The sequence below is a fragment of the Falco peregrinus genome, chromosome 3, assembly GCF_023634155.1.
Source record: "Falco peregrinus isolate bFalPer1 chromosome 3, bFalPer1.pri, whole genome shotgun sequence".
NCBI classification, from domain to species: Eukaryota; Metazoa; Chordata; class Aves; order Falconiformes; family Falconidae; genus Falco; species Falco peregrinus.
The window spans coordinates 108,406,594-108,420,609 of record NC_073723.1 but is presented as its reverse complement, the minus strand read 5'-3'; the positions used below and the strand labels follow the sequence as shown (position 1 = coordinate 108,420,609).

At 43.1% G+C, this 14,016-nt stretch overlaps 1 protein-coding gene across 2 annotated transcripts; it reads right to left on the bottom strand.

Annotated features, from left to right (window-relative positions):
- Positions 1 to 1,493: 1,493 nt before the first annotated feature.
- TMEM52 (transmembrane protein 52) lies at positions 1,494 to 13,169 on the bottom strand. Of its 2 annotated transcripts, none has more exons than XM_027787601.2 (4): positions 12,883 to 13,169; positions 12,220 to 12,301; positions 10,792 to 10,961; positions 1,494 to 10,123 (listed from the first exon to the last, which is right to left on the bottom strand). In XM_027787601.2, exons 2-4 carry the CDS (start codon positions 12,249 to 12,251, stop codon positions 9,804 to 9,806), a joined length of 522 nt encoding a protein of 173 aa, XP_027643402.1. In that variant the 5' UTR covers positions 12,252 to 12,301; positions 12,883 to 13,169; the 3' UTR covers positions 1,494 to 9,803. The 2 variants fall into 2 exon arrangements, with proteins under 2 accessions (XP_027643402.1, XP_005238003.1); XM_005237946.4 differs by having other exon boundaries at positions 13,006 to 13,169.
- Between the last annotated feature and the right edge of the window lie 847 nt (positions 13,170 to 14,016).

Genomic DNA, 14,016 nt, shown 5'->3' with positions numbered 1-14,016 from the left:
GGCCTCAAGGAGAGATGGTTGAGGAGGGATCTTATCAATGCATAGAAATACCTGATGGAAGGGCATAAAGATGACAGACAGACTTTTCTCAATGGGCACCAGCTGACAGGGTGAGAAGCAGCGGGTACAACCTGAAATGCAGGAAACTCCACTTCAACATTCAAAAAATTACTTCTACTCTAAGGGTGGTCAGACACTAGAGCAGGCTGCCTAGAGAGGCAGGGGCACCTCCACGCTTGGAGAGTTCAAAGTCAGGGTGGACAGGGCCATGAGCAAGAGGGTGGTGTCCGAAGGTCCCTTCCAGCCTCTGTGGCTCTATAATTGTTCACCAATGGAAAATGCAGGGGAAGACGTTGGAATTGATATGTTGTATAGATGCCCAGGATATCCGTGGTAAAGCTGGAGCCTGTCACGCTCCAGGATGTTTCTTGATTGAAAGATAGCCCTACCCATTATCAAAGAATTTTTCCGTAGTATTAAAGTGAAACATAACGGAACTTTTTTTTTTACTTCCCACATGGCCCAAGTCAGTTGAATTCCAGTGTTTTACAGCAGATATGGGGGGCATTCTATCAAGATGGAAAAAAAAAAGAAGTCTACTCTATATATGCAATTTTGAAGTAAGAAAGAAAATCGTGTAACAGTTTTTCCTCCAAATAATCTTCTCACAAAATTTAATTGACTTCATAGGTGTCGACTTCCAGCACCGTGTATGAAAAATGGACATTCACATAGGCCACTTAGGCTCCTTGTGCCATCTTGTGGAAGAAGGCAATCTAGCCAGCATGACAGATGTGAAGACAAGTTCTCCAAACACACGTGGTTTGTTTATTTTTATGGCCTTCTGGTTAGCTAGCTAATCACAATTAAATTGCCTTTAAAAAAGAGCTGAAGTGACCCTATGTGCAGTGCAGAACAGCTTCTTTCTATCTTCTTCACAGAAGACTGGTGTGTCTCTGACAACTGCCTTTTGACAAGGGATGCAGCCACTTGGCAAATGTTGTTTGGGGGTAAAAAGGCTGGCATGTCTCGCCCCACGGAGCTGAACAAAGCTGCTTGCCTAGTCTGATCTGGAAAGTGTGGAGAGGATGGAAGGCAGACTACAGAGACTTCTGAACTAGACCAAAAGATTATAGATTACAGATCAAAGACTGAGTCTCAGCAAGAGAGAAATCAAAGTTATAAAAATTAAATGCTTGTACAAACTGACAAAGAAGTAGCATTCTTTTTCATGTTTACATCCAAGGTGCTGTCTCTCAGGACATTTGATCCCCAACAGGTCAGCAATCTGGCAAGATAAACTACTGTCACAAGACGCCTACCATCAACTTGTTAGGCAATCTTGCACTGATCCTGGGCCCATCACGGAAATTTCTCTCTCCTCAGCTTCTTCCTCCAGTTAGGAATGTTGTAATGATGACTGGATTAGGCACCTGAAGACCAGAGGCTGTTTCTAAATTTCACACTGTTCATTTTCCCCCGAGTTCCTTCTCTAGATTCCACCCCCCTCCAGAGGGGGAGGGAGCAGGGAAATTTTTTTTCCTGAGCTTCATGTCCCACACAAAGTTCATCATGCTCTGACGGTGTTATCTGTATTTCATTATGACAGTGCAGCCCACGCTCAATGTATTCATCCTCAAAATTCTTTGCAAGATAAGATAATGCTGCAGCCTCTGTTTTACAGGCCCATGTCATATGGGAAGCCTGTGGCAGAACCAGTAGCTGAGCTGGGTTTCCCAGGCCAATACTTTGACCTTGGGACTATGCTTCCTTACTTGTGAGAAGGAAGTAGCTTATGCTGTAAACTGTTAGCATGGAAAGAGAAAAAACAATGCACACAGAGTTCAACATCAGGCAGTTCTTTGTTTGCTTCCTTTTTGAACTATTTGGGAAAACAGGCTAAAAAAGTGAGTAAAAATTAAGCAGTTCAATGAAGATTCAGGCATTTCTACATTTGAGATAGAAATTTATTTTCTCCTTTCTCCAGGTGTCCAGAGCAAGCTTTATTATTCTAAGAAGATGTGAAATATCTTTAAAAGTATGCATTCTTTTCCACAGCCCCCTTCTTCCCCCCAGTAAGATAAAAAGAGCTCTGGTATTTTATATTCTGCGTTTCAACTGACCAGAACAGAATGTTTCCCCAGTAATGTGGTTTTGCACCTAAGCTTTTTTGTGCATTGGATTTAACCTTAGGATGTAATATTTCATAAAACATTTATGGTCTCCATTTTTGTAAAGCACAATTTCCCTATGATACTTTGTTTTCATAGTCTGCTCTGAATACAATTCAAAGGCTTTTCTCATGGTTTGCATTTCAGTTGTGGGTAGAGGAAAGAACCTCTGCTACTTGCAGCAAAATTAGTAGATATCTCCCTAAGCAAAAATAGTTCCAACAGGTAAAGACGATTAGAATCAGAGCCAGGAGACAGGTGAGAGCAACAATCGGGAAAGTGATTCTGTGAGAGCTATTTTATTCTGTAAGCGAGTAGATTTTGTACGTCTCCAAGTGTCCCACTCATCAGTACTGGCAATAGCAGTGAATCTTTTCCCTCAAAACCTGCACCTGATAAAGTTGAAATGCAGTTAGAAAAGAAACCAACCAAACCTTCTAAACTTTGCAAGGGGGAGGGAGGTGGGGCAGCAAGGCAGACAAAGGCAACTGCAAGGCAGAAGAAGAAATGTTTTTTTCTCTGACTCTTACTATATCTAGACCCTATTGATGCTTCACTTTGGATGCTGCAGGTTTACCACTTAATACCCTCCAAAGATGATAATGCATCGATTATAAAAGCCATTATAGATGTACCACTTATATTGTTAATGAGCTTGGCTATAAAGGGATTTGCAACCTGAATTGCATGACAGAGCCAAGGTATAATTTGCTCTGGGCTATAAAGCCTATGAATTATTGAGGCAATTTACTTCCAAGTCTGCATTTTCTTTTTGAGCACAAGTGCTCATGATGAGTGCATGTGTGTGCGAGAGTGGAAAGACAAGACTGCAAGCTGCTGGCAGTGATGTAAGCACCAGCTTCTCCAGCAGTACATCTCCCTGTCATAGGCTCTTTCACACAGCCAGCAAATAGCAACAGAAAATAACCAGCAAAACAATCATTTTGGACAAATGAGAGAAGAAAAATTGCATGCTGAACAGTGCCAAATGAGCACCAAATTCAAATCACAATTAGAAATGCACTTTGGGTAATTACAGAGAGGGGCTTTTCCTTTAGAGATGTCACAAAGCTTGTGTGGATATAATCGGACTTGAGTGGATCTCGTGATGGTGAAAAAACACTAGACTGAAATCAGAATTCTTAGCTCCTCCATCAGCTCCTCCCTCTGCTGTGGGATTAACCCTCCTACTTTATGTTCTTTTTAAACCTGATTTCTTATAGAAGCGAGGCTTTGTAATCACAGTCAAATCCGTGTCTCGTCTCCCCTCTTCCCACTCTCCACACCCAGATAATAATTCCTGAATCCACTGACCAGTTTCAAGCACGGTGATAGGGAACGGGAGGTTTCAAAGACAGGAAGCTTCCAAATGTTTCATGAAAACAGGAGCTGCATAGAGAAAGGGGATCTTTTAACACCACCATTGCAAGAAAGACTTGGGCCTGAGCTCACCCTTCTTAGGCACTGGAGGGTGCAGACAAGAAAAAGCTTATGCATGCCCTAACTGTAAGGAAAGCTGCTAGTGCAGGTTACACCTTCTTCAATGTTAGGGAACTTTGTCATAAGATTTAGGCACCTAGAAAACCAGACTGCATTACTTCCACTGCTCAAGGAATTCAGAGGTTTGGGTTTTGGTTTTTTTTGAGGGTTTCTTTGTGGGTTTTGGGTTTGTGGTGTCTGTCTCCCACAAATCCCCAGCTGTTGGTATTATTTGAATATGAAGAATATGTCTCTATGACCAGATTCCCACTATAGTAGGCACTGTGGGAGAATTTCCTGCACCAGAGAACAGAAGTCTTAAACTCCAGACTGACAGGCTGGGAAAAGAAACAGAAACATAAGAGAAACTACTCGATAGAGGTCACCTAACAGACTTCTAAACAGAACACATCTCAGCAGCACATGCATGGGCAGCTGCAAGCAGATTTCCCCACAAGCCAGGGAGTAGAAGCCTTCGTCGTTAGAAAGGGAAATCATTTCAATAGTGGCATCGTAAAATGTGAGCACTTGCATCAATATGCTGTCAATGTAGCTCTGGGTAAGAAAGATGCTGCATTTAAAAATCACCAAGTTAATTGTGGTCATCAAGAACCTGTCTAGATTATAGCTTCCAGTACTGCCAGGACCATTAAAGCCCATTTAGTGTAAGCAATCCTGAGAAGAGTTTGTAGATTTCTTCAGCATAAACCAGATTAATCTTTGGTATGTTGTCACAACAGACCTTTTCTTATCTCTGCAAGTGGTGTAAGTATTTTTGGCACCAGCTGAGTACCAGGGAACAACCAGTGCCATGGATTGATTATTTGTTATTACTCAAAAGGTTAAAGGAAAGGAAATATCTATCAAATGTTTTCTCTTAATTGTCTTTTCTGAAATTCCTAGCAAGTATATCTATAATTCTTATCTTTTAAAATATATGGTTTCAGAAGAAGCGTCCTTTGGACATGTTAGACACGTAGAGCTTGGCTGTGAGCTCCAATCTTAAGCAGATACTCAGAGGCAAGTCTTCCAAAAATAGGGCTCTCAGTCTCAAGCTCTTGAAGCCATAAGGGGTGTTCAAGAAACCCTGTCTCTAGATGACCAACTGCCTAGCCGTCTTCTGCAATATGAAAGGGAGAGTTCATTTTCCATTTAGGGCCAGCACTTCACATAGATTAGTGATTTTCTATCTGAGCATTCTTCAAAGGTACTGAGAACACGACACATATATTGCCTTTCTTTGCTGTACCACGCTAACACCTGCAGCTTCTCTATGTGCCTGTAATATTCCATTTTTTACACACATAGCATGAGACTTGTATGAAAAAAGTGTTGTGATACACACTTATCAAAAACAAATGATTTCAGAGTAACCCTGAGCAGATCTAACTATGAGTGGAGTCCTGTTTGGTTAAATGCCTAACTTAAAATCATTTAGATATGCATGAATGACTAGCTTATTAGAAAGTAAATGAATTTTTTTAATCTGCCCATTTAAATTCACTTCTCTGTTCTAGAAAACTTTTTTTTTAAAAAAACTGTTTAATTATTAAAGCATTTTTGAGCGGGCATAATTTATAGGTTATTTCTTTATGAATGGAGATATACTGATCCTGGATCTTCCCGAGAGACTGTTCTATACTACCACCAGAGACAGCACATTTCTCGTGAAAGGCTTCTGGTCTACACATTCACAGTTTAGATGACTATAGCACTAATAAATAGCATCAGTTATAGTGTCTTGTTTTGAAATTTCAAAGCACGTTAAAAACTGGCTATAAGAAATACCCATAGAGAACACTTCATTTCTCACTAATATACACCCATGTCTAGATGCTGTTTGATGGCTCTTTAAGAGCCTACGGCAACACTGTGCAAGGTTTCTGACCAGAAACTGAGACATCATACCTGTTTGGAATTACAGGAGGGAATGTATATGTGGCTAAAAGGAATAAAACCGAACGTAATCTCTTTTTCTGCAGCAGGATCTCATTTTGTGTCCTCTGACTTCAATAGTGCAGAATCCAAATCTAAAGGCAAACATTTACATTCCAAATACTTATCACTGAGAAAACCAGGGACCCAGTCATCATACCCGGCAAGAATAAGAAAAGTTTAAGAATAGTCCTATCCCTCCTTTCCCTTTTACATGCTCAGTAGAATAAACACAAAGGAACACTATGTCTGTCTAGGCTGTGAGCTTTTGAAAGTATCCCACTTTTGAGGCTGTTTGAACCTCATTAAGAGCATCAACAACAAAACAAAGTTTTCTAGGACTGTAAGATCAGATCCCACACTGAGAGGTAAACAGAGCTTTGCAGAACACAAAGCAAAAGTCAAATGAGAAACAGCTGAAAACAGCAATTGAAATCAAGACAGAGCATTAATCTCCATTCCACATGTCTGGATTTACTTCGTGAGTTTTAAAACATCAGTTAAAACAAAGTTAATTTTTTCTTACCGTACAGTAGGATTAGGAGCTTATAGTGTCCTCTTCCTGGTCATATTACAAAGATGCATCTTGAGCAGAAGCTGGCAACTAAGCCTATTTTTATAGACATCAGCAACAGGAAAATCTGTCTTTCTCCAACTTGCCCAATTAAACAGAAAGGACACAGGTGATCAGGTGAGACTATTTCCCACTCTCCTTCCTGCTCTTTAGCATTAGGTAGAGCACATGGGAGCGACGTTTTCAAGCTCTTGCTTGTGTAGGCCAGGATTCAGGAGACCACTCTTTTAATGCTTTTTTCTGACATGAGTTGGTTAAGGGGTCATTTTCTCTCACTGTATGCCCGCACACAACAGTGATTCTAATTGATGAACTGGACTTTCTGTACAAATATAAACTGTTCTGAAGATGGGAAGACAGCTCTTTGTTTGCTGCAGGAATTTAAATGGAATTTGTAAATCCCCTAGTCACCATCTTTCTGTCTGGAGGGATGTAACTTCTGCAATGCTATTGAACTGAAGAAACCTGTTAAGTGGAGATGTAAATAACGAACAGTTGTGGGGGCAATTTGCGTCCTCAAAGACATAGGGCCAGGGACAGCTTTGATTATCGGCTTTCTGTAAGGAGTCAAACAATTTTGATAAAGGGCTGAGACATCACTATTGAAAACATTGTCAGGAGCAAACTGAGCTGCTTTTGATGTACAAAGAAAATTCTGTGTCTCTGCAGGCTGATTAGGTCAGCAGTTTATGTTAACAAATAGTTTATAACATGGTTCATTAATTCAAATATAAGGCAAGGGACCTGGGCAAGACACAAGACTTTTCCTTAGGTGTTAGAAAGGAAACACCAGGTGATGCCCTTCTTCCTAGGAAGTCAGGGAAAAAACTAAGTGCTTTATTCACTGTGCTGTGTCAAACAACACTTGCTTCCAACATGCACACACAGAAACTCCATCCCTGCAGCGTTACTCTTTCCCTACTCTGTTCTTTTGTAAAGCAGAGGCAAGTCCAGTTGTTTTCTTTTACTCTGGATAATGACTTGCGGAAGTATGGAATTAAGGATGGGAGTGATAGATTACTGGAGGGCAATTCCAGCTAGGCTAGACTGGCAACAGAGGTGCCCCAGAGTGAGACAGGCTTTTCTATTAATGCAGGTGGTAACGGAGTCAGATCTGATTTGTGAGCACTCCACAGGCACTTAGGGCTTAGACCAGGGTCTTGCAGGTAGAACTATCATCCTCCATAACGAGATGGAGACAGATCTCCCTGTGGTTTGGTAGATTAGTCTGCCAGGTCCAGCTGACAACTCACAAGACTGAAGTGTTGTGTAAGTAAAAGCATGAAGGGAAGTCAAACCGTTGTGCCGATTCCTCCATCCTCCCCAGGCAAGCTCAGTCCTTGCACTGCAGAGCAACCTCTGAGCGACGAAGCAAAACCAGGCCTTAGGGGCACCCTCGAGTCTGCAACAGCTCGGCTCTGGGGAAGCTCTTCCCCAGGGGAGGTAATGCAATATACTGAGAAGGGAAGGACTGCCCTCTTGTGTCACTCACCATTTTTTCAGTTGCCTGGTTTTATGTTCCTGTTTCTATTAGTGAGTGAGTGCTCAGCCATTTCCCCCCAACAGATATTTCTTCTTTGGAAAGACATAGAATTGGTTCCTGAGTACTATCCTGATGGGAAAGCTCAATAAATAAAAATACATCTGCTGTATTTGTGACATGGGGACACCCAGAACTGGGCATATGTCGCTCTTTCAGCTAGAGACATCTAAATAGTTATATTGCGTTATGCCTAGCCTCCATCCTGGCACAGAAAAAGGCAGAGGAGAGAATAAGCCAGAAGTATAACTAAGAATGAGAGAGAAGAGATAGAAAAGAAGCAGATCTGTTAAACCAGCCTTTCCCTGCAACACTCATAGTAAGCTACATGCAAGTTAAATATAGAATCAACACTTCCCTAGGGAGCCGGACTCTAACAGCTCACACACCATGAACGTGTGGCAGAGATTTAGTCCCAGTCCTGTCGGCTGGCAGAGAGATCTTAATTTTTAAATCATTAGCGCTCATTCCCAGGGTAGTTATTGCAGCAATGGTTGTCAGAGGATAGGCTTCTAAAGGCCATACAAGATTTTGTGCCCACCACTTCTACTGCTTATTAATGACAGACACCTAGGATTTGTGGAAGGTAGCCCTTTCTCACAGCTACCAAAGCAACTTCAGCAGAAATGCAGACCACCAGTCACATTCTTGTTAGAAGGCCAGTCAACAGTAACTCTGACCTAGCACTTCACACTTCAAGTTACATTTGTTAACAGCACCTAGTGCTCGTGCTTTCTTTCCCTCTTTTATGCTGTAGATAATCCCATAGCAATGAACCATCCTGTAGATTGCTCATGTTCATAAAGGTAGCCAAATTAGCACCTTGTTAAAGTGTATTAAAAAAAAATCACTACTCAGGAGTGGACAAAATCCATACTGTTTGGAATATGGGAGGGACAAGAAAGGGAAAGCTGTCATTTTAAAAAAGAGCTCTCATAGCCCATATTTTTGTCTGGGCTGAGACCACTCTAATAGACTCCAAGCCCCAGCCTTAAAATAATGCACAGCAGTTACCCTTGCTATCACTATTTCACAAAGAAACATTCCTAAAAGAGTAATTTTCCTGGGCTATTGCCCATCCCATGCAATGACATTTAGTATTTGTAACCGATTCTAGGTGGCACAGCTAGAATATGCTTTGTATCATCCTGCACAGTACTGAGCTCATCTCCATACTGAACTGGTGAAAGCGGCCAAGAATCTTCAATATTTTTTTTCTTTTCTGTACTGAAGAGACGCCCTGACACCTGAGCAGATTAAGTATAAGCACCTTTGAAATATCTGATGACTATTTGAAACCCATTAGTAATACTTAACCATGTGTGCAAGTGTCTCTTTGAGACTAGTTTGTATTTTAACTGGCAAAAATAAGTAGTAAAAGGATCCCACTCAAGCCAGCTCATCCTGAAAATATAAGTTTAAAGATACTAAAAAAAACCACAACCCAACTCAAAAACAATCCCTTCAGGTCTCATGACCAACAAAAAAGTATCTTTTCTCATCTGTCTCATTCCTTGTCTCTAGCTGTGAAACGTAACATCATGCATTTCCCTCCACACACTTTCCTGTCCTTCTTTGCCGTCTTCCTGCAGTTTAATGAACATGTGCCATTATGTAGCAATTTGCACTCCAGCAATTTCCTGGACAGTTAATGTTCTGAAAAGAGGCTATTCAGCGTGACTTGCTAGGATTCCCCTTTCAACTCCAGTTTGGGAAGCTTCTGTTCTGGAACAACAGCTTGCTCTTTGTACTGTTCTGACTCCTTGTGTTCATTCCCAAGATGGCAAAATTCCCCTGACTTTTTTTGTTGCCATATGCTGGACACAAGGAATATATAAATATTTTTTAATCTGAAGATGGAAAGCATTCATGTCCCACTTTTACAGGCATTTTTAAACTTCTGCCCTTTTACTTCATTTCATATCCTTGAAGGAGCTTTACCAGATCACAGCCGTCACAGAAAACATTTCTTCTAACTGTCAGATCATTACAAGGGCATGAGAGGAAACATCTTTCCATCATAACCTACTTATAAAACCAAACTCTTCATGTCTTCTTTAACTCTTACTGTGCTTCCCTTCCTTTACTCCCCATCTGAAATGAGTCAGAGCTGCAGCTGTTCTTGTGTTGCATCTTCTGATTTTTCTGAATCTGCCTGTGTTGCTGGATCTCTGTTGATTGTATCAGGTGAATACTGGATGGGATTCAGCCCACCTGGTGTCACCTGTCCAGGGGTGTCATTGAGTTTCTGGCTTATCTGTGCTACTTCAGTGTACTGTTTACCCATTTGGACAACTTCATCGTAAGAAGGTGGCAACTCCATCGCATAGAGACTGTAAGCTGGAGGGGACACAGTGGTCTTATCCATATCTACAAATAGCGAAGGAATAGGGACCCTCAGAGGGTACTGAAACGAGCTATATGCTGTGAAGAAAAAGAAATTAGAAAGCCAAATTAGACACCTGCATGGAACGCTGATATATAAAGCTATAATCCTGCTTTTCTCCAAGAAATTATGGACTCATTTTTGTGGTGTCAGAACATATGCACTATATACTAAAAGCTATCAGTTATAGTTACTCATGATGGAATCTAAACATTCTCCAAAAGAAAGCAGTCAGAAGAGAAAATGCCTCTGCATGTCACCATCCAGTTGTTATTGTGAAATACAACATACATGTACTACATCAGGTAACACAGGTAGTTTCAGTTGGGTTTGTACATGAACAACTGAACAGTTCCTCACATTAGAGGTAACTTTGGCTGGAATAGCTGGACAGTGAGATGGGCAGAAAAGTTAAAAAATGTGGGAATGGCGATAAGAACAGATGTGGGAGACTACATGTAAGATGCTAACCCACCATGGGCTTTATTTTAACCTCTCTAGCATTAAATCCTACTGGTCTTCTGCAGTCACTCACTGTGTTGCCCTGATAACCTTCCTTTCTCTCTCTTGCCCACCCTACGGGGCTGAAAGTTGTTCTGGGAGTACATCAGAAAGTCCCAGTTACTGCAAGGCTTAGACACAGCATTCCAGGCACTTGTTCAATAGCAAAGCCCTGTTGAATAGTTGACACCCAGAGGATACTTACAGGTCACGGTGCTGTGGGCAGTGCTGTCACTGTCAATAGCAATAACTGTCAGATCATCAGGGTGCCTAGGGCAGGTCTCAACTGGAAGCCTCTTCTTCTGGCAGCAGAATCTGATGCAGCTTGCTGTGATCCCACAGAGCAGGAGCAGGAACACAGTCAGCAAGATTAGCCTTAGAGAAGGAGGGAGAATTGCATCATTTCATCGCTTAGATTTTACTTCTTCCAGAGCTGAATATATTTTCACTTTAAACAGGTGAAAGGTCAAACCTCCTAGGTTTAGTTCTGAATTGGTACTGGATCCTGAATTAGAAAGTTGGATCACAAACACTCAGTATAAAGGCTGGATTTGAGGGCTTCAGACTTCCACAAGTTTTGTTCATTTTTTTGCAAATTGTTTTAGAAAAATGCTTGCAGGCAACTTAAAACCCTGTGTGAGAAAAATAAGCTGCCCTACTGGAACTTTGCATTGAAACATTCTTCCAGCACAAGGAGTTCTTACCTCACTGCCAGCCCATCAGTATTTCCTAACACTCCACCAGCTGCATGCTGGTGTGTTCCCTGAAATCATCCTGCCTTTATGCTGCTGCCCCCGATGAAGGCAGAAATCACCCAGGTAAAGACATCTCAGCATAGTAGATCTCAGTATACATCTCAGCACTAGCTCATTAGCTTTCATTATTTCAACGCTGCCTAATTCCAGAAGCCTTCTTCCAATATTTTACCTAACCACATATTTTTAAACAGTTCTATGTATCAACAAGTTCTAAGAAAGCGAAGAATATCAACCAAAATTAGTCCAGACTGAATGACAGCTAAAGTAACCAACTCACTTTGTGTGCTACCATTGAAATTAATATATTGATGGAATGCAAACTATAAAAAAAATAATGCTAGGACACCTATAATGCACGCTAGGCAAGAAACAAAAATCCACTTCTGAGAAGAGTTTACCCTTTTACTTGTGGCTGTTTTCCCTCTTTCATTCAAACAGCCAGTAAACAGGTTTGTAGAGAGCTTGAGTTCAGGATGAAAATGCAACACTGAGCTACCAGTCCCTCGTCCCCTGAGCGCCGAGGCTGTGTGCTGGGCAGTGCGGCACCGGGCTCCGACGCGTCCTTGCTGCATAGCTGCCGTTGGGTTTGGCAAAGCTGGCTATGCAGAACGAGCAAACAAGCCCCTCAGTTAAACTGTCGCGTACTCAGAAAGGAAAGATGACATATCCCCAGACGAATGCTGAACCCTGCCTGACACCTTATCTCCCCCGTGCTCTCTGCTGGAACATATTCTGCTGGTAGCTTTCATAAAACCCAGGAGAAGCCCTTGCCTCCACCCTGTCTAAGAGAAAAGTGTTTCCATCGCTTTACTACAATTACTGGTCATAATAACTTCCAAATTATTCTGGGCTAGTAAGATTAATAGTAGACTTACCAGACATACCACAGACTTGTCCAATTAGGCATGTTCTAAGGGCATCTGTGAAAGAAGGCAGATGATTCACCGATTTAAATACCTGCAGTCAAACACGGAATGTATGACAGGGAATGAATTTCACTTGATCTCCGAGGTGAAAAAGGGAAAGCAATCAGTAAGAACACGGAACAAAACCCCTTTAGATTTAGTTTCAGAGGACTGTTCTTAGTAGTTGTTAAATTACTGCAGCTGAGAACATGCAAATAATCCCACTGTAAAAGCTGGCTTCCAAGTCAATGTTTTTACAAACTAGTACTTTACTATTGCTTAGTAGAGAGAACTACACATGCTGGATTCTCAAAAAATGAATCAAAATGTTCTTTAAGGTTAACTGATCTGAGGTACCTAGTACCTTAGACCCAGCCTAAGACAACTGCCTACTGGCCCCAGTTATTTTTTAATTACTTTTTCATAGCTCCAATGCAACCTGAAATGTTGTTTTTTTGGTTGGGTTTGGGGTTTTTTTTCCTGATCTACTTACAGTACAAAGGGAACAGCTTCTATTGCATTTCAGCTGCCACAGCAGCATCGCACAGCCGTTGCCCTGGGCCACGGAAAACTCTGCACAGGGACTTTTCCAAAGGTGGCACTTCAAAGTCATTTTGAAACTGAGCCACCCACCCTCGCCCACGGAGCGGGGCGACCGAGCCAGGCCTGGGACTTGGCACGGAGATCAACAGCGCAGCGGTAAGGGAGGGCGGCCACCAGCCCTCGTCCCCGCCCGTGGAATCGTGGGTTACTCACTGATCAGGGCTCCTGCAGTTACTCTCAGAAGAGCAGAGCGATACCTAGGCAAGAAGGAAAAGAACAACCAATAAAAGATCTGTCAGCAGGCAGCCGAACGAGGAGCTGCGGCTCCAGCCGGCGCGTCCGCCCAGCTGAGCCCAGTGCTGCGGGGGGCTCCGTAAATACCGTCCCGCCGCGCGCGGGCGGCGCTCCGGGAGGCACCGCCCAGCGGGGGCTCGGCTCGGCTCGGCTGGGCTCGGCTGGATTCGGCTGGGCTCGGCTGGATTAGGCTCGGCTCGGCTCGGCTCGGCTCGGCTCGGCTCCGCTGGATTCGGTTCGGCTCGGCTCGGCTCGGCTCGGCTGAGCTCGGCTCGGCTCGGCTCGGCTCGGCTCGGCTCGCCGGCGGGAGTGCGGCTCTCCGCGGGCCCTGCCTGGCGTGACCTCTGGCAGCCGCGGCCGCGCACCCTGCGCCCATGCGGCCTCGGGGTTTGAGGGGGGGATGTGAAAGGAGTGAGAAACCAGGGATGCAAAACAGCCGAGACAAAGGTTTGGAAAAGCGGATCGTTTCCCTTTTTAAAAATAGTCCTGTTAAAACGCGTGAAATGTGACTGCGAAGGCATTGAGTGCTCTCTGGAGATCACATTGCTCCAAAATAATTTAACTCCATCCCACATTTCAAATTCAGAAATTCAGTTAAAATACCTGCACGTTGCTCTACGGTTATCTCAAACCCTGGTGCTGATGCTCTTTGCTAGAAACTCCAGGGAGAGAAGTCCCATGGCTGTGGTTATACTGGCTGTTACAGCGATCCCGCCCAGCCCTACGTGGCAGCTTCCCAGGGGACGCCTGGCTATTTAACGGGATTGCATATAGCCCCTGGTGCCGAGAAGCTCCAAGCCCTCTCAGTAGTTGGGACTCACTACCAGTTGAAGAACAAGCCATGTGCCAGAGGTCAGCCCGACCCACCCTGCGAAGGGGCGAGGACTAGTCCTGCTTCAGAGCAGAAGGTGCCTTCAAGGAAGGACTGAC